Source organism: Solanum lycopersicum, chromosome 8, assembly GCF_036512215.1.
Source record: "Solanum lycopersicum chromosome 8, SLM_r2.1".
NCBI classification, from domain to species: domain Eukaryota; kingdom Viridiplantae; phylum Streptophyta; class Magnoliopsida; order Solanales; family Solanaceae; genus Solanum; species Solanum lycopersicum.
The window spans coordinates 59,116,842-59,144,107 of record NC_090807.1 but is presented as its reverse complement, the minus strand read 5'-3'; the positions used below and the strand labels follow the sequence as shown (position 1 = coordinate 59,144,107).

Genomic DNA, 27,266 nt, shown 5'->3' with positions numbered 1-27,266 from the left:
GATTAGTACTGTTTTCAATAGGTATATGAGTTATTCTAGAAACTCTCTCTTACCTTTCATCTTCTTCTTCACTTTGGTGTTTTTTTTATCATAATGGTGGAGATGTACCACTTACAAAATACTTGATTTTCAATTGATAAATATTTGTATCCAATCGTAATTGTGAAGATATAGCAGTAACTAGTCCGTTGTATTTGGTTATTGAATCATACATTACTCCTTCAATATGGTAATCTATGTAATTACCTGTAAATTTATAATTATTCAAATAAGGTTATATAGTTGTACCATAAAATACATCAACACAGTCACTGTGCTATAATTGGTGTCACTGTGTATTAACAAATATACCATCATATGTTCCAGAAAACATTCTAATTTAAATTTCTTCATTTTCTTTTTTTAGGATAAAACTAATCAACATATGAAGTGTTCTCTGTTTATTTTATACACCAATTTAACAACTATAACATGAACATATATCATAGATGTCAAATTGGTGTGTTTTTTCACTAGCAAGTATACCCAATAATAATTATACTATGTTGGGTATAATTTTTTTTAAAAAAAATCTACATGAAATCTCATTATCGGTGGTCGCTCGATCGGTCCCCTATCAGAGAATTAGGGTTTTGTTTTGATAGGAAACAGCTTATAAAAGATAATATATATGAAATTTGAATAAATAAGGGAAGGTATAAAATTTTTGGAGTAATTTATGGAAATAGTGATTATCGTGGCTGAGTTGGAAATCCTTTTTTCATTTTAAATTCTGTTTTTGAAAAACAATACTGCTATTTTAGTGTAAATAAAATTTTTAAATTGTTTATTTAAAAAATCGACTCTATATTCAAACTAGTTAATGATTCAAAATATTTTAAAGAAAAATTAAAAAGAAAATATGATTAAAGGGTTTGTTCAATATGAATGAAAAATATTTTTCACAAAAAATATTTTATAGGGACTAAGCTTTTTGAATTTATTTTCCTATATTGGATAAGTAAGCAAAAAAAAAAAAAAAAGTATTTGTAAATATTACTGTAGGAGGGGAGGATGAGGATTATATATTGGGGATGGAGTGAAGTGAAATGTGTTTAAAGATGACAAGATACAAATCAAATATACTTATTTTTCCTACTTTTGTTAGAATTAGTTTTGAAAATATACATTGTACGTTTATCTCAAAATATTTCTGATAAATTTTGTATTACAAAAGATATATTTTATTATTTTTATACGTAAATATATCTTTCTAATAAAAAGAATATACCTTAAATTATAAAATTAACTAAAAACGCATAAAGTAAAACTAACCATTATAAAAATAGAAAATTCAAATGAGAATAGTAAAATAGCACTGTAGGCTAATGTATACAAAATAACAAATCATGGTAAAATCTCAATAATAATAACCAAAAAAGAAAAGCTGTACAATAACAACAACAAATAAAAATATAAGCAATAAACAATAAACAACAAACAAAACAAATCAAAAGAGACGATAGCAGAGAACATTGAAATTTTCACCTTTTAAAAAAAAAATTAATGTCATTTATTTATAGGATATAATTGAGGAAATCAAAGAATTGTCATGAATATAACATTAATATATTTGAGATCATGAATAAAGACGAAAAGAGAGGATAAAAAACATTATGAATATAATTAGTGAAAATTACATATATTTACATAAACTAGAGTTAGTATTAATAAAATTTATATAATGTACTTCGCACTAAAACAGATACTAATATATATATTAAAAAAATATATACATATATAGATTTGTATGATTCTTTTTCTTTTCGTAAAGAGTCACATGAAACTAATAAAAAGATTAATATATATATTCAAGAGTCTTTATAACGATAAGACTCATGTACTAATATACAATAATTTATTATTTAATATTTAATACGGGAGCAGAATCGTAATCTTAACATTGTTCCCAATAAAAGCTACTTTTGAAACTATTTGAACAAACCAAGTTTGAAAAAATTGTAACTTACCACGAACAAAAGAGGATTCGAGCAAATTTGAAAATTGAGAGAAATATTAAGGTAGAGATGGAAAAGGGCAAGAAGATGAGAGCCACTATTTGCATAATCACTATTTTCTTCCTTTTTTTCACAGCTGATGCCGCTTCCAAATGCAAAGCTTGGTTGGTTCAATCCATTCCCACGGATATGCCTGAACTTGCTACTGTTCACGGAGTCCTTTCCACAGGTAACTTCACTTCACCCAAATATCTTCATTTTTCTATGAAGTTTTGCTACCAATGTCTCTGTTGCTGGAAAGTTTGATCTTAATTTGTATACTGAGAGAATTTTCATCGACTCAAATTATAGCTCATAATGTCAGATATATGCTTGTTAATTGGGTTGATGATTATTTCAGCGGATGTTCTTCAGTGGCTGGCTGGAAACTCTTCAAAGAGTTTGGACATAATTGCACAATATTGGCAATTAGTACCACATCCCGCTGATCCTCGTTCAGGAGATTATGGATATTCAAAAGAGGATTTACTCAGATTTGGTGCGAACGAAGGGTTGAAAGTCTATAAAGCATTAGAAAATGCTGCGAATCGCAAACTTCCAATTAGGTAATACAGCTTAAGGTGATCTGTTATCAAATATCTGCTTTATTGTTATTATTATTATTACTTTCATAAACATAATCTGCTTTTTCTTGCGCCAAATCTGGCTCTATGAAAAAAGAGATGCAAAATAAAATGAGGAAAAGAACCAAAAAGATGACGAAAGAGTCATTTTTAAAAAGATGGCAAAAGTATTCCCAATCCATTATTAAACTTTGGTTAAACTGATATGCTCATATGCAATGCTATTTAGAATGATGAGTAACTTTCATGTTGAGTGAAGATTAGGTCTTTGGTTGGAAAACACCAATATAAACTCAAGACTTTTGTATCTACTATCTTACCCTGAGTTACAACTTGCTGTAAGTGCTGGATCGTAAAGATTTCATGAATGGTTATCAGATGTCTAAGTTTTTTCATTTTGGGCTTGGACATAGGTTACCTGGATCAACTTGTATGTCTTCATGAATGAATAAAGTTCTAAGTCTGTCAATCAGAGTAATTGGCTGGTCTCTTTTTATGTTTTCCTTTACAAGTCAACTAGGGAAAGAGATGAAAGACATGTATATTCTAGCAAAAAATGGATTGCAAGAGCATCTCTTTTACCCCTTTACTCATCACAAGTTGCATCTTAGAACTAGAACACCCAGGGTCTCCTGTCTAGTGGTAAGATGCAGCTTGCGATGTGTGGTTAGGCACACGTCACAAGTTCAAACCAATCTGCAAACAGAGATGGGTGTTTAAGTAGGGATAGGTAGAGGAGTGGCCATCGGAATTTCTCGGTTATAAAAAAAGTCAAAAATTGTATAGGGGAAGGCTGAAAAATTAAATGTCAACTGTAGATTATTTCTAAGGAACCTCTTATTTGGCTTTACAGGAATGTCAAGATTACTCTAGCTTACAATAGTTGAAGTTGACCTTAAAATAGAAATATTTATGTTCTTTACCAATGTATATGCTTTAACTTGTTTTTATGCATGCTTCAGCCACCAAAGGAAAACTTGAGGTCTTTGCTTGGCTTGTATGTGCATATGCTGATTTCTTCAGTTCCCTTGGAACTAATCATAGTTTAGACTTTTACAGCATTCTGGAGTTTCTCCCGATTACACAGAAGAACCATCCAACTTAGCTTCAGGGAGGCCAAATGTAAAGAATGTTACATTGCTTCTTAGCGACTGGTGGGGATCAGGTATAGTTCATGCTAAAGTTTGGATCTCAGACAGTAGAGATGTTTATATTGGGTCTGCAAACAATGACTGGAAATCTCTTACTCAGGTATTACTTTGGTCCAAATTAATAAGCATTGTTTTCACCAAGTGCTACCGTCCTTTTTGCATATTTTCCAACAGCAAAAGAAAGAGTTTTTGATTCTGCAACATTTTATCTTCCCCTCCAAAGTGGACAGCATATGACATAATTGAACTCCAGTACATTGCGTTCATTTTTATTGTTTTGCATCTTGGTTTATGAAACTATTCTGGTTCTCCATTTTATTCAGGTGAAAGAAGTAGGAATATATCTCACTGATTGCCCAGAAATAGCAAAAAAGGTTGAAATCTACTATAACAACCTTTGGAAACTTTCCCACCTTAATGTTTCAGCTTATACAAGATCAGTTTGGGATCAGCAATGGCAGATTAATCGCAAGGTTCCATGTTGGTCCCATTTTATAAATCCTAAAGAAAGGTGCAGGTATGTGAAAAATAAAAAAGCAGACACTCTTTCGAGTAACTGGCTTTTCCCCCTTTTCTCCACATCTTGCAGCAGCTTTATAAGAGTGGGAAACTCTTTTATATTTTCTTGCACATAATAATTGCATAAAGAAGCAACAAAGGAGAATAAAAAAATGAAGTCATATTGGTCTGCAAAAGTCTATGCTTTGGGGTATTCCTACTTCTACAGGTTGAAAAATCTATGCCTTTACGCAATGAAAGTACAGATAACCAAACCAAATTTGGAGTCTGCAAAAATTTATTTGGGGAGCTGCTAAATACCTTGCTGTAGTTATTCCCGTACCTCTCTGCTGAAACCCCTCCTTGCTGATGTATTCGGAAGAGAGATAGGATTGAACTCGAAAAATCAGGTGTTCAAGTTTGCGAAATAAGCTCGGGATTGACTTTAATGTGATTAAATTTCCTTACTAAGAAAATGAATTGATTTGAAACTTCCTGCCCCAGACCTTAACTGTTATTAATATGGCATTATGTTGTGTCTCGACAGATCACCACTTCCCAAGTACGTGGAAATTGCTCATGTCTCTGGCTACCCTGTATTGTCAGACCCGTACATGTCTCACCTTTCCATGGAGACACCTGGAGTCAATGATTCATCTTCCAATCCTCAACCCAACTATCTTTCATTTGCTCCTCCAGAGGTATGTGGTCACTACAACCTTTTACTAGTTATTATCTTCATTTTCATCGGTTCTTATATGACATTTATCTCTTGGGGTTTTATTTTTCATTTTTCCTTTTCATATTTTTTTCTTTTCCTTTGTACACAGTGGGAAGTCAGTAAGTATATACATTTCATCATGTTTACGTAACCCTTTATTCAGCGAACTGTCCAGAAATGACTGATCCAAATTCTTGAGCAAATTAGATTTTCTTGGAATGCCTGCAAATGTGGATACACTAATTTCATTACACTGAAGCAGAAGTTAAATACTACCCTTTTTCATCTAGATCTTATATAAATAGTTTTTATTTTCTACGCTTTCATGGATACTGTTATATAAAATCTATAATCTCCAGTTAATCTAGATATCCTCAAGTCAACTGCCAATATGCCTTAACTGCTAAAAAGAATTAATTATTACAATCATGTCCTTTGTAAATATTATACTTATGCAGTCCCATATTGCAGCTCTTGTTTGGCAAGTACCAAACAGATGAACAGGCGTGGGTGGACACCATTAAATCAGTAGGAAAAGGAGGAACAGTCAGAATTAACTCCATGGATTGGCTTGGTCAGTCAGGATACATAAAAGAAACAGTTTATTGGCCGACACTTTCTTCAGCTATTTCAGAGGTAACTTGTGCTTCTATCTTTTGCATGTTAATCTTCTACATCCAGTCTATATACATATATACCTTCTTTTATGTGACTCACTTCCCTTTGAAGTTTGTTCCAAAAATAACGACACTATTAAATTTAGGTATAATTAACTTTACAACTTCTCATTTTACCCTTAATGAGAATCTTTTATAACCACACAATGGTATGACATGTTTAAGGCCACAAGTTCCAAAAATTATATAGCCACACAAATGTTATGAATGATTTAGACCTCAAGTTTCAAAATTCTTCATTTTATTTCTTAAACTTTATGACCATCCAAGCTATGCCACGTAAACTGGAACAGAGAGAGTATCTGTTTTGACTTCTGATTGACCTTCTCATATTGTTTGCTTAGTGTATTTGACAACATGGTCCCTCTGTAGTTTTAAAATGGAATAAGTGAAACTTTAGAGTTTGGTATTTCCTGTTACCTGATTAGTAATACTGCCTATACAGCTCAAATGAATGATGCACTTTTTCGATTGAAACCTAAAAGCAATATCTACTGAGAAGTTACTCCTCTATTGTGTGCCGGTTGAATTAAATAAAATAGAGCATCCTCTTTCTGATGAACTCTATGTTTCCTAATATGATGAGGCTCTGGTCATTTAGTTTAAACTGAATCTGATGCCAAAACTATCCTGTTTTTGCCTACATGAAATTTCTCAAAATGATATATTCTTTGGTAGAAGAAAGAAAAATTGTTCCAAGTACAGATATAGGTATTTAACCTAGGCCCTTGATGATCACTCCGTCTATCAACCAACCCAAACTTGAGGAGCCAGGATAACTCGAATTGGTAGTTGTGCTTGGGTTTGTCGAAGAACACTGGAGAAATTATACATTCGTCAGCTGAATACAAAAAGAATTCTGTCAAAAAAGTAAGAAGTAAATGCCTCCACTAAATTCTTACGAAAAGATGGATCCTACTACTAGGAAAGGGGGTACACACCAACTTATTTGGCTAATCCAGTTCTTCTCATTTCGCTGTTTCCAGCTTTGTCATGAATTATTGCTTGGATGCTGTTAGGAGGCAATCACGGTAGCTGTTTCATCATTGTGAAAATTCTTTATAGAATTTCTCCATGATAGTTTTTGCTTATTAATTAGTTCTTTTCCCTTTTTTTACTGCATAAATCTGCTATTTAGTTTATAATTTCTCCTTTCCTATTTAGGCTTACAAAATACTTATGGAGCAATATTAGGTTAAAGTATGGTGGTAAATATATTGCCAGATTTGCAATCAAGTATTATGATAAAACCATGTAAAAAATCATTTTGTGGAAGCTGATAGCAATTTTCTCATGTTTCTTAGTGAATGTTGCTTGTCATAGTATGATCTTCTCTTCTTTCTTTTTTTAAATTGTTAAAAGAGGTGGTGGTAAGTGGTAAGCATAATATGGTCTTTTTAATATGCTTTTGACTTCTGAGAATACTTAAGTTCTTGTTTATGCTCAAGGAGTGTTCTACGAATAAGCAGTAATGTGCAAAAGACAAATTACTTCAACATGAAGTCTCTTAAAAAAGAAAAGTTCAGAAAGGAGCTGCGGAAAAGTATACATAGAGAATCGTTAAAACTCAGCTTACTCAACTAGGTAGTTTTTGTTCCTTCGTGGCAACATAGTGGAAGGGTATGGGAGAAACTGGGTATGAGCTGGAGATTAGGTAGCTTTCTTGCTCTATATACTAATGTCCCTTATATGGTTTCAATTGGAAAAAGCATCTTGTAGCCCCATTTCAGTCTACAACAATGGTAAAGGTTAATACATAGACCATTCTTTTCTATCTTTTAAAAGAATAATATACCCTTGTTGAAGCCGCCAAAGCTTTGGTCAAGTGGTAAGAGCAAACACATGATATATCCGTTAGGCATACATCATAGGTTCAAACCCTGCCGCAGATAAATTTATGACTTTATTGGAAGTTTTCTACCTATTGACCAAAGTTCAAAATTTACAGTAGGTTGCTTAAAAGGAATTAATTTTAAACATTGAAATTAAACCCTCTTTTGGTGTTTCTTGTCGCACTTTAAAATATTTATTTGTAATTGCTGCATTGATTACCCATTGCATTCATGTTTTCGTAGAATTATAATTGTTCTAACGGATCTATAAATTTACATGTGAGACTACTATATATAAAAGATGACATCGGATATACACAATACCAACTCCCTGATCTAGAATAATCACTATATCTCAGGATAGCATGTGTTTGTCCTTGATTAGAGCAACCTTGAAATCTTTTCATAGATTCAAGCTTTACCCTCATCCCGCATGTGAAATTAGGTTTACTTTAATTTTTTTCTATAATTTCCTAATGCAGGTTGTCTTCTCCAAGGGTGCAAAGGTTCAAATACTGGTCGCAAAGTGGGCTCATTTTATAAACAATACTGACCAGTATCTGAAGTCCCTTCTTTACTCCAACACCCTATGCTCTTCTTCAAAGTACAACCACTGTTCTGGTAAAGTTGAGATCAAATATTACATTGTTCCAGGATACAATTCAACTGGACCTGCAGTACTTAATGGTGCTGCCACTGGGAATATGTATCCTGGCTATACACGGGTTAATCATGGTAAATATGCAGTTAGTGATGTGCGTGCACACGTAAGCACCAGCAACCTGGTGTGGGACTACTTTTACACCACAGCAGGCGTTAGCTTTGGGACATATCAACCTGCCATTGTTTCACAACTTCAAGAAATCTTCAATGCTGACTGGACTTCACCATATGCTGTACCGGTAGAACCATTGGAGGAAGGCTATGCTTGTCCGAGCTGATGAAAAAAAGAAAAAAACAGGATTGTTCCACAGTTCTTTGAACCCAAAAGGCACAAGAGAATGATTAAAAGTCTTGATGCTTTTGCTTCTCTTTTTCATGGTAGAATTCAGCTACTTTTAGAGTTTAGGTCCTTACCATTTAGTTAAGTGGATTGACAATTTGTTCATCAAATAAATTTGATAAATTTTGTTTATGTAATGCAGCACTCAACTTACCAGATTTGTCTTCCATCAAAAATCAAATTTTAATCTTAAAAATTGAACCAAAATGAGATGTCACATGTGGAATTACACTAGTATGTTGAAATATGTAATCACTTTTATGTCCCAAGTGCTTCAAGAAATAAAATAAAATTCCACGTTTCTTTGACTTTGAGGGAATAGCATATGTTTGAAGCTCAATATAAAATCCTATTTAACTCTAGAGATTACTTTGAAATAAGATCCTTGCGTTGACCCTTACTAGGTTTTCCTTCACGGGAATTAACAAAACAATTTTCTACTCCAACCAAAAAGATTTTCCATAGAAATACTGTTAGGTGCAACCTGAGACAAGTCAATAGGCAAGATGACGCTATTTACAAAATGTAATCAAGTATAATGATTCTCATTCTATAACTAGTTTTTGCATTTTGCTCAAAGGCCAGGAGGTTTGAGAAGTGAAGGAACACAGCTGAATATGCCATCCAAATCCACAGGAACATTGATAGCTCGAGTAACAATTTCCGGCATCTCTGCGTTTCCCTTCCATGTGTTGAACCATGGTCCTCCCCCAACTTCAAGACCTGCCATATTGCTTGTAACATCCAAAATAACCTACAAACATCAATAGCATCAATTAACTAAATGAAGCAATCAATGCACTACGCAGTATAAAACAGGGAGTACTGTAAATTTCAGTATTGGTAATATAAGGCATCTTTGTATAATACAGAGTCATATATGGAGATCAAGTTTTCTTATTCCTATAACCAAACGACACCTAAAAAGTCCTCCAAATTCCAAGTGTTACATTCTTGCATCACCCTATGAATACATGTATCTCTCCACTTTAATATCCAAAAATGATAAGTATGCCCCAAAAGTAAATATTTACCTTTCCTTTACTCCCATTACTCTTCCGTTCCCACAACTGCAGTCTTAGCTCACCGAAACAAGTGTCTCTACATGCAGGAGCGAGACCCATCTCTTCCGTAGGAGCCCGCAACGTGGTACCAGGATCTTCTGCTGTTGCTTCTAGTAATACCTGTTCAAGTTAAATATCCAAATTAGAAAGCTAATGAATCAATCACAAATGCGACTAAATTAGCTTCCAGCTAATCAACGAAATATAGGGTTTTGGACATGATTAGGGCATTAATTTTCATCTGGTAAAGGCTATCCAATATGCTAAGCTTTCTTCAGCATTAATGCAAGACATTGACGAAGGAGTTATATTCTCGAAATGCAAACTTACCATATGTGTCTCATTCTCCGCAGATATATGCCATTTACCCCAGGGAGTAATTTCCCAACTAACACTAGCATTCCATGGAACAAATTCATAGAAGATACCTCTATAGTGAATTCCTATCTGCAATAAGCATAAGGATTAATAAAGCTAGTAAAATAATACAGTAAAGCAAAACTAGTAAAGTAGAAGCTTCAAGATACAGTACAAAAACACTATCTCTTTTGTCGTTTCAATGCATTGCTCAAATCAAGTTCAACAAAATTGGTAACCAACGAAGAAAGAAGGGGAGAAAAGTAGATTCTAGATAATTAGCTAGAGATAAGTACCAGAGCAACACTTTCAAAAGTCTCATTCAATCCCGGAAGTAGCCTTAGTCCACCACCAGCAGTCAAAGCAACATCTCCAATTGCACCTTCAAATACACTGCACTGGACCTGTAATTGAAAAGATCCGGTACAAATTGAGAAAGGAAAATAGTGGCTTGTTGTATTTCTGCCATTGAACGTGTCATATATGACCAGTTTGACAAACTACTGATTGTTCTCATTTCTTCCTTTCACCTGCATATTTGGCTATCCAGCCCACTGACCCTTTTTTTTTTCCCTTCTGGAGTTTCTGGTGAATATAGGTAAGTCTCCACATTGGCTAATTGAATAACTAATAGTTCATTTGTTCTTCCTTTCTTCAGAAGTTTGCCTCACAGAAATCTCATGGAGACTATAACGGCAAATATCAGATCCCTAAACTAGTGATCCCAATTCCCAAAGGCAGGACAGCAGACGAGATATATATAATGGTCGACAATCCTAAGACAAAGTTGGATACAAATAAGGAGCTGCAAATAATTGAAAATATTCTGCAAAAGTGAGATGCCAAGGAGGAAGGAGGTACCCAAAACCACTTTCTTGGGAAGGAACCACCCCAGTTCTTTTCGGAGTAAGAAGGGGCATTTTGAAACTCAAACCGCTGACCATCCCACTCTATCCAGCCTGACAGAAATAATTCATGATTAGGTACTCCCTAATGTTCCTTTTTTATGATTTATGAAACACGTAAAACACTGCAGTCAACTTTTCAGCTGATGAATATCTGCAGTTTAGCTCAAATACTGAAGAACATGAAATGTAAATCTGGTTTCTAAGGCATAGTACAAAATACCAATCTTTTCTATTTTCTTTATTCTATGCAGGCCAAACTTTGAGGTCATTTTATATATGATAACAATTTTAAAATAAAGTTTTTAAATAAGATTATTAAATATCGTAATATAATATTTCAATCCTAAAGTTCTGCGACTCTCTTAGGGTCTAAGATGTTTTTCAAAAGAAAATGTAATTTTCAGCCAGGTAGTAACGTTGTTCAACATGCATAGTTAAGAATCATCTCTTTCATTGCAAACTAAAAGGATATCACTATAACAAAGAAACACCTCTTAGGCTTATCTATCACTAGAAATGATCAAATGACCAATCAAATTACATAATAGCATGTTTATCACATGGTTGTCAAGATCACAATCCAGATCAAAAGATCATAAAGATCCAAGTTATGAGATTAAACCTGTTAACATGGTAAAATTGAAAATTGGAAGACTTAAGGAGGGTGTAAAGTGGTGTATAGAATCATATAATTCCAAACTGGGCAATGAGATCAAACTGAAAGAGCTATTGAGTTAAATTAATGAAAAGCTTCCAACACATACAACAGAGGACTCCATGAATGAAATATGAGAAGAGAAAAGTGCTCGAAAAGCGAAACCAAAACTGAAAAGCTCGGAAAAGAATTCAGATATTACCTGTTGAAAGTCCAGCTGCCATGCAAACTTGCCAATGTGGCTCAAATACAGGAAAAGCAGCAGGCCATCCTGCCGTGGACTTCTGCTTTGAGTTAACATCGCCCCATCCATAAATGGGCCGCGTGCTATACTCCCAGCTAGCAGTTTTCACAATTTCAGTATAATCTGTCCTGTCAAGTAAAGTTATGTCAATTGATCAACACCTATATTTCTCACATGATGAACGTATAAGGGGGAAAATACAAACATAATTTTTCTCTTGCCTTACTTTGACCATAAAATATCTGAGGCTCAATCAACCCTGATTACGAGATAAGAGGGATCAAATATTATTCATGAACTGGTTGATAGCATCACATATGGGAGAAGCTCAGGACCAGAGACTGTTCTTAAAGAATGGGTAAGGAGATCAGCAAGGTTTAGAAAACTTGTCAATGCTTAAGAAAGAGAAATGTGCTTGAAAAGAGAGACAGTAGAAATTGTTACAGTAACAACCCTAGCTAATATCATGGTAGCATACAATTGAAGAGAGCCGTGAAACCTTCCCAAACACTTTATACCAAGTCAATTTCCTAACTCTATCCCGCTATCATGCACCAGATGAGAAGAATCAAGAGGAGTGGGGACAGGGATTATGCATTTTGTTACCATTTCTTTCTGCTTCTACCTGGAGATGAAGAAATCACATAAAACTCACTTTCAAGTTTTACTTCAACAGACAGTCATAACTTTTTCACCTTTGTGGTGTTTTTTTTCTAAAAAGAGAACTGATTGAGATGAAGCTATAAGATAAAACAATTGGTTTCTAAAGGTGGGATAAATTCCATTTCTTAAAGTTAACTGGTGACTACTGTAGAGAATTCTAATCTCATCATTCGGATGTAAAACAAGATCCTTGCTTTGTGCTACAGTATATCTGTTACAACCTTGATATGCCGTGATTGAATTTAAAAAAAGATCCAAGGATTGTTAAATCCAGGACCATATCCTTTCCTCCCTTCCTTGAGTAAGGGTGACTAAAAGGAGAAGAAGTCTATCAAACTCATTACATCATGTAGACTTAAGTACCCTAGGATGGGAACCATCATGGACGAAGAAATACTGATACTCTAAGAGCATCACAATAAATGGAAGCAAAAACTGCTGCTGAACTCAATTTCTTCTACCCTATGTTTCAAGAGAACATGCATTTTGGAAATAATACAAGAAGTTCTCAATGAAATAACTACCTCCCGTCATCGCGAATAGATCCTTGATGCCAAAGTGGGGTAACTTGAAAACCCTCTGTGACGCAACGATTGAACTCCTGTATAAACCATTAGAAAGACAAACAGTCAATCATAGGGCATACTGGGAATGTGAATGATAGACTTAAGAAATACTTAACGTCCCATATTTGTTCTTATAGGAAGTGTCACCAGTCACGAACAACCAAAAGATTCTTCTAGATGTTTCACCAATGACAGCTGAAGTTAATACATTGTATGTCTTGGGAGTTTGGCGCACTACTGCTTGTTTGGGTAGTTTACTCTACAAGCTATGCTTGAAAATAATGCCTCAACGTTTGATTCATTTAGGGTGAGCTTGGTATGACGGCACATGTTTTTCTGCAGAAATTAAGTGGGTTTCTTACTTATTTTCTACTGCTCGGTAAGTAAGCAAGAAAATATTGTCCTAAGAGCATTTATATGTGATAGCAAAACACTATGGAGGCAGGATGATGGGAAGTAAGGTTCAGGGATCTAGGGGTTCAAGGGTGGGATAGTCAAGGGTTGGGGTTGGGGTCGGGGTTGGGGGGATTGGGTGGGTGAAGAGGAAAGTTATAATGCTAAAAAGGGAAAAGGGTAATTCTTTTTGGAACGGACTAAAAGGAAAGTAGGTCAAGCAAATTGAAATAATGGGAGTAGCTATTATCACAACCATGTCAAGATCTTTAAGTTTTATAGAGAATAGATCTATAATAATAGTTTACTCCAATTAAATAGAACTGTAGAGGGTAGCTTCAAGTAACTCCTACAAACACTTCGCCAATTATATAAAAGTGCAACATCATTGGTGTTTAGCTGAATAAATTACTCAATGGATAGTGTCATCATGTGATTATTTAAGTAAGCTCAGGTAAATGCAATATCAATGTCCAAACTGTAATGTCATGAAATGATCTCTAAAAATATACTATTACTTAAGAAAAATAAAGTTCAACAGAAGACAGAAAATGAAAAGTACAGACCTGAGGGCTAACTTCCTTATTTGGAGGCTTAGCACTATTTTGGGCAACAAAGGTGTTGCCAAGCATCAGTTCATGCCTACCTGATCATGAGATATTGGTATTTGTTAGTACACTAGGAAAAATTTTAAATGGACAGTATAACATGCTACATATGGAGTGTTATCACAAGCGGAAAATGCAAAAAGGCTCTAAGGTCCTTCGGGGCTTTAAGTGCAAAGCGCAAATTAAGTCTGGGCTTTAATGATAAAAGGCTCAGACATAGAAAAGCTACAAATATGTATGACCAGTCCAAGATTAATGATTGTAAGCATGAAAAACGAATATACAGTAAATATATTTGTAACAGGTCAGGTGTTCACAATTGTCCTTTTCCTTGTATAGAATGCTCACAAGCCTAAATTTGAGAGTTTTCTTGAAATCTTGTCGTATTCGAGAATATCGGTTTTACATAAAAAATTTAAAATATAATTTTTGTTTCTTCTTAAAATGCCTCAAATATTTATGGAAGATTTTTTAGTTATCATCTAATTGTGTTTGCGTTTAACTAGTAGGAGTTTTATTATTTATTAGTATTTTAACAGAGATAGTAAGTCTAGTAATATAAAAAATTATTACTATATGAGGTAAGCTTTATTCAAAAAGGAAAACAAAAACCTTTTCCTAAAAAAGGATAAAAATAGCTTTCACTTAGAGAATCATAACTAAGCATGCAAAGAGCTCAATCATTTACTTTCAATAGACGGGCTTTAATACGGCTAAGAACGATGGACAATGATAGATCAAAATAACAAGATTCATATAGAAAAGGGAAAAAAAAGAACATACTTCCCCAGAAGTTTGAAGACTCTTCACTATATTGACAAATATACTTGTCATCAGCACCAAGAATTTGAGCTCCCACGCCAGTAAACCGAGGCCCGTACTGCAGCTCCTCCAAGCTGCTTAATTTCTTGGTAAATGAAGGACTTTCAACAGAATACATGAAGCAGAAACTCTGTCTGCACTCTGGAATTGATACTTTAAAGAACCAACCTTCAAAGAATTTTCTGGTACTTCCATCAAAATGATACCTATGGCATCAAAATAAAGTGAGTTATCACCAATGGATCCCTTTGGCTTCTACGTTGCATTCTAGATAACAAAAAGAAAATTTTAACTCTAAATCACTACACCCCTCCCATTTTTCAACAGATACTGCATGGGGTGTGTTCGGTATGGATGAAATGGAAAATGGTTTCCAATTTCTTAACGTTCCGTTGGTCAAAATATTTGGTAAAAATTTTCTTTTGGAAAATATAAGTTCATTAAAATGAGAACAATTACTTCCTTAATGTAAGTAAGAAAAACAAATTCTACAAGTGACACTCTACATTGATCGTTTCGTCCCTATACTCCAACACATCTCATCTTCACCCCACCCCTGTAGGCACCATCCCTCACCACCCAACACCCAAGTTCCTTAAAAATGAGAAATAAATTCTACAAGTGACATCCCACATTGATTGTTTCCTCCCTATACTCCAACACGCATCATTTTCACCCCACCACGTAGACACCATCCCCACCTCTCATAATAATAAGCTCCTTAAATGAGGAAACATTACTTCCTTAATGGAAGTAGGAAAAATAAATTCTACAAGTGAGATTCCACATTGATCATTTCCTCCCTGTACTCCAACACACCTCATTTTCACCCCAACCCGTAGACACCATCCCTACCTCTCATAATAAGTTCCTTAAAAATGAGGAATAATTACTTCCTTAATGGAGATAGGAAAAATAAATTCTACTAGTGAGATTCCACATTGATCATTTCTTCGCTATACTCTTAACACACCTCATCTTCACCTCACCCCTAGACACCATCCCACTACCCAATCCCCACCTCTCAGATTATTATTCTTGATTATATACAAATAATGTATTTTATAAAAACACCGACCACAAGAAAATAAGCAACAAACTGGACACAACCATATCTTCAGTTCTTCCCAGCAACTTCCTCCCTCATTTTTCAATTAAAAATCAAACACACAAATTCAATGGGTTCTTAAAAATCAAATCTTTTTTGAGAAAATCACTGTTTTATCTCAATTCCATTCAACTAAATCATCAATTTTAGGAAGATGAATTAGAAGTTCTCTTACCCGCTATGAGGAGTTCGAAGAGGACGATTAGAAGGCGTAGAAGAGTAAACCGGTTTCACAGGCTCCCTGTTTTCCTTCTTTGTTGTGTCAACAGCTGAATCAGCTTTAACTACAAATGCATGTCTTGATTTTTGAGACTGCAACTTCAGAACAGCAGATGAATAATTGTTCAACAAAACTTCCCCATTTGCAATTGAAGTTGCAAAATGGGTCCTAATTCTACAAAATCCACCATTTTTCGAAATTGGAGAAATGGCGGAAACACACTCCATGGTTGATTTTGGATCAAAGGTGGGATTTTTAGAGTTTTTGAGGTGAAGTGAAAGCGGCAACTGTCTGCCACAGTACAATACTCCCTCTTTTATACACGTAATTGAAAAATATTTAAGCAAATAATTTAAATTATATTCCTATTTTATATCAAAAATATAATTTTATAACTAGTTTATATATTATAAATATTTAAGAACACAAATTTAAATTACATTCTCTTTCGCTTAAAAGGAAAGGAGAAATAGGAAAAAAATCAAATAATATTTAATTTTTGACCAATTTAATTATTTTGAACAATAAAATAAGTTTCGAAAAATTTATTAATATGAAATAGATATATATATATATATATATATATATATATATAACGATTTGTTTGATTTTTTCAAGTTAAATTTTTATTTTATTCTTACACATTTAAGAAGCTGCTCGAACCCACAAAAGTTTGGATATGAAAGATGATTATCAATTTTTAATTTTTACTAAATTGAATCTAAATAATAATTTCATATTACTCACTTTATTTTTGAATATTATTTATTTTATTTTGGAATTTTTGTTTGGTCATAAAAGTTACGCTATTAATTTTTTTCACCAATTAAATTGAAGAATAATTGATTGAAAAATGTATACTTAAAGTGAAAAAAATATTCACGCAATGTGGAATAGTTTTATTAAAGAATAGATATTTATTAGCATTATTTAATTGAACAACTTTCACATAAAGAAAAATAAAATTTACATTTATATGATATAACAAAGTTTCATAATTGTGTTTCATTGAAAACATGAATATGTATAATTCGCTATGCATATACAAAGAAATTCATTGTATAATTCGTTATACATATACAAAAAAAACAGTTATATACAAATCAATTGTATAATTTGTGTATGTTAAAACGAGAAAGAGAGAAAGACAAAAGAAAACTGGCCAGGGGAATATTTGTATTGTCTAATTATAAGTGTTTAGAACAAAGATATATATATTTGCAGATGTATATACAATTTTCTCTCGCTTTATACAAACAGAAACACAATTTATATATTTTTGTTTCTGTTTGTATAAGAGATAGAGGTGAGGGTGGCAAGCGAGATCTGGAAGAGCGGCAAGCAGCGAGTGAGATGCGGGTGAGGGGGGAAAGGAGAATGAAAATATATCTATATATACAATTTTTTCTCGCTTTATACAAACATAAACACAAACACATTTCATAAATTTGTGTTTGTATAGAAGTGAGAGGGAGCAAGCGAGAGAGGGAGAGTGGCGAGCGAAAGTTTGAGGTAGAGAGGTGACTGACAAACGGTTCGCTACAGGGGATAATTAAATTAAAGTGTAGTTATAGCATTTAATTTAATTTATTAGTTTGCCATTATATACATTATTTCTACATTTTTATAATAATTTTATCACATATTCTCTACTCTCTTTTTTTCTTACCTTTATCATTTAAATTAGGCGGAATAGTCTCGTGGACCCTTGTACTTGTATGTGTTTGTATTGTGAATCCTTCTACTTACATGTTTGTCAATGGAACCCTTAAACTCAATTATAATGAGTCTTTTAAACCCCTCGAACGATGTGTGTAGCTCAATCTCTTTTATATAAATGACATGTCATATCCACATCACATATATATGACATGTCATAATTGTTTTTAAAATTATTATTAATCAAAATTGTTTAATAAAAGAAAAAGAATAAAATATTAATTATATTTTTTTTACAGTAGAACTCCATTACTCTCTCCTACTCACACTATTTCACCACCAAAGCCATCGCCGGAAAATTATTTTTTTCGGTGATGCAGCTCATATTCTCACCCTTACTTGTCTTCATCTCCTTTGCACATCATCATCATTTTCCTTTCCTTTCCTCTTCCGACCTCCACAAAATCAACAACCTAAGCCACCAACCATAAGATCTAGGCAGTCGGCCGTTGAATTTCTCCCTATTTGAATAACAACATAAGAGAAATCAAGAGCGTAAAGATGAGTTATGCTACTTCGACATTGCTGAGAATGAAGCAGAGAAAAAGATTAAACATAGCTATTCTTTGCCCATTTATCTTCTTATTTTGAACCTTATATCATTTGTTTGAGTTATTAATGAGCCATATCTTCTCATTTTTGAATTATTGATTTTTTGTTTCATTATTAGTAAAGAAAACGTCACTTTGATTTAAAAAAAAACATATTAGATCTAGCCGAACACCATCATTATTTTCGCCTTCATCTTGGACGCACACACTCACCATTTTTGCCTCCACCCCCTAAAGGTTATTTATTTATTTGTACTTTCACTATTCCAAGAATCTTGATCCATCTCTGCTTCATTCAATGGCACCCTGATACTCTTTTCTAGTACTTTTTTTGTGTTCAGGATACAAGAGAAACTTTCTTGATTCTATTTCTATTCGAGCAACTGCTAGTAGTAGCAGTAGTAGTAGTGGTGGCGGCCCTAAGGATAAAATACCAAGAAAAAAAAGAGAGAAAGGGGCTGAAGCGGAAGAGAGACGGGTGGGAGTGGGGTGGGAGAGGGATGGTTGAGGAAGAGGGATTTTTAATTATTTTTTTTTAAAAAAAATTATAATTATTATTTTTATTTAAATATTTTAATGTAAAATATCTTTCACTCGCTATCAAACACGTGTTCACGTAAATTTCCAACTCAACATTATCAATGACACATAAGTTCGGTCAATGATTAAAGGGGTTTAAAATATTATGTTCTGATGAGTTTAGGGGTTCAGTTGACAAACATGTAAATAGAAGGGTTCACAATACAAACGCATACAAGTACAAGGGTCCATCAAGCTTTTCCGCTTTTAAATTATCGATATGCGACATCATGCAACAACAAAAATGATATAACATATCAAAATTTTGTATTCATTAAAATAATATTATGATATAATATAAAATTTTGTTTTCATTAAAATAACATTGTATAATATTATACGGTATGAAACAATAAGCAATAATCATCTAAATCGTAAAGGATTATCTATGAATTCAGCCAATATATATATATATATATATAAATGGATGAGACACTAGATATTGTTATATTAATGGATTGAGTAACGTCTTTTTGTTACTTATTAGGTTATTAATGTCAGAAAATTATCAATTAATTAGTCAATTTTAATTAGCTGTCATAAAATTGTTAAAAGGAGAATTTTCACATAGCCACTTAAAAATAGTCTAATTACTCTCCATAACTATAGTTTAATAATTACAATTCGTAGTTACATGCTATATGGAGGAAAGAGGTGAGCGAGACTGGGAGAGAGAGGAGAGAGGTGAGACCGCGAAAAAAGAGTGGGAGAAAGCTGAATTGTATATATGTATATCGGTTGTATAATTGTATATTATACATATGTATTTATATATATGGCTAGCGAGATTATGAGAGGAAGGAGAGAGATGAGTGAGATTGGGAGAGGGAGAAGAGATGCGAGCGAGGGAAGAGAGTGGGAGAGAGGTGAATTGCATATGTATATAATTGTATATTATACATATGCATTTGTATATACGGCAAACGAGATTGGGACAGGGAGGAGAGAGGCGAGCGGGAGAGTGGGACAGAGCTAAATTATATATGTATATTGGTTAGATAATTGTATGTTATACATATGTATTTGTATATCCTGGTGAATTATACATATACAAAAAGTGAGTACTTATACAAACTCAAGTCAGCCCATATAATTAATGTATAATGTTAGTCGCGAGTGGTAATTTATAGCAAACTATAGTTATGATAATAATTAAATTGTATAAGTTTGCTTATCCGCGTAATTTTCCTTGTTAAAAAGGGTCGATCTAATCTCATCCGGTCTAAGCCTTGCAGGTTAAGAAATTTTATGGGCTAGGACAGGTTGATTCTTTATTTGGAAGAGCCTAAAATGTTCATTCCAATCTAATTCTAAAAGGACCGTAGGCTAGGGAGAGTTAGTCCTTTATTTTCTTTTCAAACTTTAAATTCTATAACATGAAGAAAATAAGAAGATTTTCAAATCATATATGACAAATAATGGTGTTGTTTCAATAACATTAGTAAGAAAACTAGTGTGATTAACATGTATCTAAGATATTAGATATGCGAGATACATGTCTCTAGTGTAATGTTTCTAGATACGCGAGCGAGATAAGAGAGTGGTAAGCAAGATGGGAGGGAGGCGACCACGCGGGATTTGTCTATATATCCTAGATACATGCAAATCTACTTGGAGAAAATGTATCTAGAACAAATTAAAATCTAATTTTGAGTCCATGTATCCCAAGATACATATATCTGGACGCACCAAAATCAGGTGTTGCAACATAGCGTGCACATAAGTAATTAATTCATATAGTAGTAAATTTTCTGAGAGTTACCCTTAAATAATTAGTATTGACCCATGAGCTGACCCAACCCTAATCAAACCTCAAGCTTCAAGGACATATATGGATCCGACTTATAAACACTAGTTTAAATGGGCTTAAAAAAATCATATAACAATCTTACCTAATGACAAACGGATTGAACCAGCCCTATGGGCTAAGCTTATTTTGACGACTCTATAAAATATCATATTTCATATTTATTTTTTCCTGGTATACATTTATTTTGGACATATTAAGAAAATAATCAACGAATAAATTACATAACAAGATCCAACAACTGCACTACTTATTACTTATAACACAATCGATATGCTGCAATCAATAAAAGTTAAAGCCCAAAAAAATGAAAAAATAAGGGAAAAATCAATCACATAACTCAAACTCGAAATATCTTAAAATTAATTTGCATTTAATCTTATAAATATGGGGGAAATGCCGCTAATTACACAACAAATAAAATATATATCTAGTTAATTAAGATCGATATCATACGTTCTTCATCTTCGCGTTTATCTTGGTCAACATACTTTCCATCGAAGGCTTGGAAACTGATGTATAATATTTGAGACCAATTTGTATCGAAGTACATAGAAATAAAACAAAAGCTAGTTGAATATTAGCATTCAAGATTTCAAAGTACCACGAAACAAAGGCAACAACATTATATGAATCGATCAAAACAATGGAGAAGAGAACGATAGCAATTGCGAGCAAAAGGCAAATCAAGATGATAAAGACAGCCAGAAGAAGAACACATGAGATGATTGAACCATAAATAAGTGCAAGGAAAATTAACTCAATATTTGGTACCATTTGTCATAAAGAAGAAATTAATAGAAAGAATGACAAAATAATTTAATTAAGAGGACATTGTGGTAGTAAGTAGTACCATATATATTTTCATTTTCTCTTCTTGTTATATTTGGGAGAATGTTTGATTTGGAGAAAAGGGAATGAAGTGTGTTACACTCATTCTTTTTAAAATTAATTCTTATCAATAGAGTATAAAAGAAAGAAAGGTTTCGTAACATAGTAATAGGTCGATACGTTTCTTTTATTTATAATATATTGTATATATTTGTTTAAAGCTTTTTATTCTGATTTTGATTAAAAAATTCCCTAACTTACGTTTAGAACTTCACCAGAATGTTTTGTTTCAAAGATATCTTTTTTTATGATCTAACAATTCGGTATCCAAAATCAATAATATCGACTAATTCGAATTTGCAACAAAGATCCAACCTATATCTACTAGAATGATTAATGAACCTACTATTTTACATGCAAAATATACATTTTATTTATGTGGTAAATTGCTACATATAATAGATATGAAATCATAACTTTAAAAACATAGCGAATTCAATGTTATAATCTTAAAAGATTAAACTTATATAATTTCAAACCTGAATTCGCCTCTAGCAAAAATCTCAGTCCAGGAGAGTGCTTTAAAAAGTTTCACCATTATCATGTTTAAGTCCGAGATCTTTAGTTAAATATAATAAATTAATATAAATCAGAAGAAGAGAACTAGCATGATAAAGAAAAATGTGTCAATATAGCTAAAGATGACTGCCTAGTATACTATTAAGTACTCCATAAAAAAAAATGGAGGAAAATAGTAGGTGCATTAGGCAAGTCATCCTTGGCTAATTAACAAAGGCTTTTCTTTTCATGTAAGATCTCTCTTCCTAAATTTCTATATACTGTATACTATGTTTTTTCATGAATGTAATATGCAATTTATAGCTATGAAATTCAATGCATTTCATTTACACAATTTGCCTCATCCATAAATTAATATGCCCTTGTCCCAATCTCAATCTCAATCACCAATATAATGTTTATTTTGTTCTCTTGGAGGAATATGCTCATTTAGGCTGGAAATGAACATTAATTTTCTTCTTGTTGTTATACAATTGTCAACGGGTAATTATTTCGGTAAAAGATTACATCGTTTATATATAGTTAAAATTATTTTTCATGTATATATAATAGATATTAAATTCCTATATCTTCTTCATCAGTGGTGTAGCCACACTTGTGTCAGAGTATCTAATTGGACACCCTTCGTCGTAATAGTATACCGTATATTCAAGTAAAATGATAAATTAAGTGGTTAAATAAAATATTTTGGACACTGTTGACATAATAATATGATATAGCCTAGTAATTTCAGGCACCTTGAAAGAGTAAACATACAAAAATTCAAAGTGTTTTGTGTGTTCGGATTTACTACTAGCAATTTTATTTTTTTTACTTGCTTAAGAAGAGTAAATTCACTTTAGCACTTGAACACTCTTCGTAAAAATTCTGACTTCGCCAATATTCTTCATGTGTTTACTTTTAATATTTTGTATTTGCTTACTGAAAATTTTGGCTCTACATACAATAGTCAAACTAGATTGGAATATTAATGATGTTAAAGAATTGAAAGCAATGTTGGCTTGGAATCAAATAAATAGATAGTTACTTGACCTTCAAAAGCAGTCAATATAATAGATGCTGCTAGATATAGAAGAATCACATGCACAATTTTGAAAAAGTAATTTTGGTGAGTAGTCGTTTATATTTGACTAGCTAATCCACAGAGCTATAAATATGGGCTAGTTTATTCTATTCGGGTTAATTCATATATGCTTTGATATTTTACGAGTCAGGTTGGACTATTCTATTTTTGGTGTGGGTCAGTAAACGGCAGGCCCGACCCATAAGTACGTGGGCTACAGGCTTGTCAAGTCAGCTCACTTTTTAAAAATTATACATTTTTTAATGTATAAATTTAAGAAATCCCATAGTGTAATTTAATAATTACATTCTGTCCCGATAAGTTTAATAATTACAAAAAATCCCTTAAAATTGCTGAGCCGTGATACTTTAGAATGTTGTGATACATGGTAAATGATACATAGTAACTTAAAACTGTTAAGAAAAAATAGGGGATAAAAACGGTAAATTTAAAGCTGTTACTAAAATAGCTTAATTTGTGGTAACAGATCATTAATCAGCATTAAATCAGCACTTAATTGGATATTAATTTCAAAATTTGAAAATCAAAGATTGTATCAGTTATTTAGAAAACAATTGGAGCTGCCGAAATTTTTTTGTTGTTGCAGTGAGTTTTTGAAGATGAATACTTCGATTTTGATGAGACATTCCGAAATTTGGGTGAACGAATTGCAGTATGAAAATTACAAAATTGATGGAATCGTTGTTGGAGATCAATTTCGTTTTCTAATCTCAAAGCAGCAATTGCGGCCGAGTTGGACATTGATGTATCAAGGAAAGAAATTGAAATTCGATACATTGTAGAAGGTAACTCCTGTCCGATGAAACTTAAGAACGATATGAGTGTTTAACTATATTTTAAACTGAAAAAAAACGAGCCTGGATTTTCAATATATCCATTATGTATTGACACAATTGAGAAGAATAGTGGTACTGTACATAACTTTGATGGAAGAAGTGGAGAAATAACGTGTGTAGAAGGCACAACAAATGATACACAGGCTTTGGCAATAGTTGAAAATAGCTTATTTGAGACACATAAAAATTCAGAAGTTGGAGTTGCAAATGTTATAATCAATTCAGATATTGTTGATGTGAAGACAGGTCAGATATACAAGGATAAAGCAACACTTGTAGATGTGATGACGAAATATAAGATAAAGAACAACTTCAACTGCAAAGTGAAGAGGTCTGATCAACAAAGGTATGACAGTATTTTGATATTTTAATGTATCATGTGTTGTTTTATAATTTAATTAGTACATGAAACATTACTGTTCTATATGAAAACCTGCAAGTTTCATATGTTATTTTATAATCTAATGTATCATCATTTCAGGAATTTGTTTTTGATACATTGAAATAAGTATATTTGATACTTGAAAGTACTACTACTGATATAGTAAGGACTATATCATTTTAAACAGTCATATCACAAATAGTGGATAAATTTCATTAAAGTTTGATACTTTTCTTAAAAATTGGTTGATACTTTTTGTGTGATTCATTGTTTGATTACTTTAAACATTATTGTTGAATATATTATATATGATGTATTTGATATGTGTATTAATATGCTTAAAAAATGTACGCAGCTATGTGTTGGTATGCTTTTCAGACAAATGTGGTTGGACTATGAAGGCGTCGTGCAGGAAAAAATCTGATATATTCATTGTTAGAAATTTCAATAGTGAACATACGTGTCCGATGAGGGAGAGGGTATTAACCAAAGTCCAAGCAACAGTGGGATTTGTAAGTGGAGTGACAGCTCCAAAATTGGTCAATTATAAACGAATTTATACACCAAGGGATATAATTGATGATATTAGAGAATATTATGGTGTTGAAATATCTTACCAGCAAGCATGTCGTGCTAAAGAACGTGCACTCTCCATGATTAGAGGAAAACCATCTGCTGGATATAGACGGATGCCGCGATACATACACATGTTAAAAACTGTGTATCCAGATTCTTATATAAGAATGCATAAGACTGAAGAGGATGAATTTATGTATCTGTTCATCGCCTTAAGACCATTCATTAGGGGATTTAAATACTGCAGACCAGTAGTTGTTGTGGATGGTGCACATCTGAGTGGAGCTTACAAAGGGACATTTGTATCAGCAAGCACACTTGATGGCGCAGGTATTTTTAATTTATAGTAATGATGTCTTTTTATATATTAAGTATCAAATAATATAATGTGTGTGTAATCAGGTTGCATATTTCCATTGGCATATGGTGTTGTTGACACCGAAAATGATTGTTCGTGGACATGGTTTTTCGAACAGTTCAAACATGCATTTGGCGATAGAAAAGATATGTGTGTTGTTTCAGATAGAAATGAGAGTATCATGAAGAGTGTAAGGATTGTGTTCCCCGATGTACCTCATTATGCATGCATCTGGCATCTTTGGAAGAATGTATGTGGAAACTTCAAAAGGAGCAGAAAGGCCATAAGTGATCTATTCTACTCTATGGCCAAGGCATATAGAAAGGAAGATTTTGATAAGTTGATGGCTAAGGTTGATAGAATTGATCACAGGGTTAAGGAGTACCTTGAATATGCAGGTTACGAAAAGTGGTCAAGAGTTCATGCAACAGTAAACAGAGGTAGAATGATGACTTCAAACATTACAGAATGTATCAATGGTTGTCTTGTTGAAGCACGCCAATTAACTATATTAGAATTCTTGGAAGAGGTTAGAATTCTTTTTGGATCTTGGCATTGCAAAAACAGAGAAGTAGCCTCATACACAAAGGACACATTAGGTAGAAAATTTGAGGAATTGTTGATTATAAACGCGGCTAAAAGTTCAAAAATGGAGGTATGTATCATTATATGATACTTTATATTATATATATCTAATTCTGTGTATCATTATGCTTTTTTTAACATGATTTGGTTTTTAAAAGTTATATATTTAAAATTTTTAATGTACACAGGTTGTTCCATCATCTGAGTTTATTTTCTCGGTTTATGAAAATGGAAGAAGATATATTGTTTGTCTTGAGCGGAAAGTATGTTGTTGTGGTAGATTTCAACTAGATGAGATACCTTGTTCACATGCAATCGCTGTATTGAAAAAAAAGAATGTCACCGATATGAATCCGTATTGCTCTGATTATTACAAGCCTGATGCGTTGGCAAAAACATATGAAATTCCAATGGTGCCAATGCCAGATAAGAAAGATTGGTCAGATCCTAAACACGTGGTAGCTGAAACTGTGTATCCACCTAGATACAGAAGATCATCTGGACGACCAAGAAAAAGAAGAAGAAAGAATGCAGATGAAAAGATTTCGGTGAACACAAACTGTTGTGGACAATGTGGAAAAGAAGGGCACAACAGAAGAACTTGTACTTTCTACCCAAAAGAGAAGTGAATTTGTCGTAATGTTTCTATGATATAAAGAATAATTTATCACGTAAACATTTTAATGAATTTCAGTTTTAATTACGACTGCAAATTGAACACTTTGTGTTTAGATAAATAAACGTACAAACATGTGGTAATTACATTTGAAGTCGTGCTTATGATTATAAATACTTTCTTATTATTGGTGTTGATAAAAATACTTGTGTCAATATTTGTTTTGAATATATAAATCTTATGCTACGGTAAGATAACATAATGTACATGATACATATGGTTAATCTAGTGTATCATGTACATTTATTGTGTATTTTTTGTACACATTGTTTGTATAAAGTATCATGTACTTTTAGTGTGTATCATTGGTTTGCACAATGATACATCTCCATTAGATAAAAAATACAAATATATTGTTAATGTTATTGAGTACTTTAGAATGACTATAAATCATGTATCATGTGAATTTATATAATTTAACTTGTGTAATGCTTTTTTTGATATGTTTTTATTGAAATATACAGTAAATAACTTTCCTTTAAAAAAATAATAGCAATTCATATGAATATGCTATTCAATTTACCTAAATATCTTGTAAAATTTAAGGATTAGAGTGTAACATATTGTACATTATACATACGGTTTGACCAATG

General features: G+C 32.8%; 4 protein-coding genes across 4 annotated transcripts; 3 read left to right on the top strand and 1 right to left on the bottom strand.

Moving 5' to 3' along the window:
* The first annotated feature begins 100 nt into the window (after window positions 1-100).
* On the top strand, window positions 101-8,660 carry LOC101264238 (uncharacterized). Its single transcript, XM_004245229.5, has 7 exons — window positions 101-2,226; window positions 2,398-2,602; window positions 3,670-3,871; window positions 4,095-4,288; window positions 4,817-4,970; window positions 5,462-5,626; window positions 7,982-8,660. The coding sequence occupies exons 1-7, from the start codon at window positions 2,067-2,069 to the stop codon at window positions 8,438-8,440; spliced, it is 1,539 nt and encodes a 512-aa protein (XP_004245277.1). The 5' UTR covers window positions 101-2,066; the 3' UTR covers window positions 8,441-8,660.
* A 263-nt stretch (window positions 8,661-8,923) lies between these two features.
* Window positions 8,924-16,419, bottom strand: LOC101263925 (probable tocopherol cyclase, chloroplastic). The gene is made up of 10 exons (XM_004245228.5): window positions 16,066-16,419; window positions 14,744-14,988; window positions 13,919-13,998; window positions 12,918-12,994; window positions 11,689-11,858; window positions 10,785-10,882; window positions 10,220-10,327; window positions 9,897-10,013; window positions 9,537-9,686; window positions 8,924-9,256 (listed from the first exon to the last, which is right to left on the bottom strand). Exons 1-10 carry the CDS (start codon window positions 16,335-16,337, stop codon window positions 9,077-9,079), a joined length of 1,497 nt encoding a protein of 498 aa, XP_004245276.1. The 5' UTR covers window positions 16,338-16,419; the 3' UTR covers window positions 8,924-9,076.
* Window positions 16,420-23,960: 7,541 nt separating this feature from the next.
* On the top strand, window positions 23,961-26,063 carry LOC138337087 (uncharacterized). The gene is made up of 4 exons (XM_069287922.1): window positions 23,961-24,045; window positions 24,343-24,442; window positions 24,834-25,384; window positions 25,531-26,063. Exons 2-4 carry the CDS (start codon window positions 24,381-24,383, stop codon window positions 25,551-25,553), a joined length of 636 nt encoding a protein of 211 aa, XP_069144023.1. The 5' UTR covers window positions 23,961-24,045; window positions 24,343-24,380; the 3' UTR covers window positions 25,554-26,063.
* Window positions 25,561-26,626, top strand: LOC101262739 (uncharacterized). The gene is made up of 2 exons (XM_026032348.2): window positions 25,561-26,067; window positions 26,186-26,626. The coding sequence occupies exons 1-2, from the start codon at window positions 25,561-25,563 to the stop codon at window positions 26,624-26,626; spliced, it is 948 nt and encodes a 315-aa protein (XP_025888133.2).
* The last annotated feature ends 640 nt before the right edge of the window (window positions 26,627-27,266 follow it).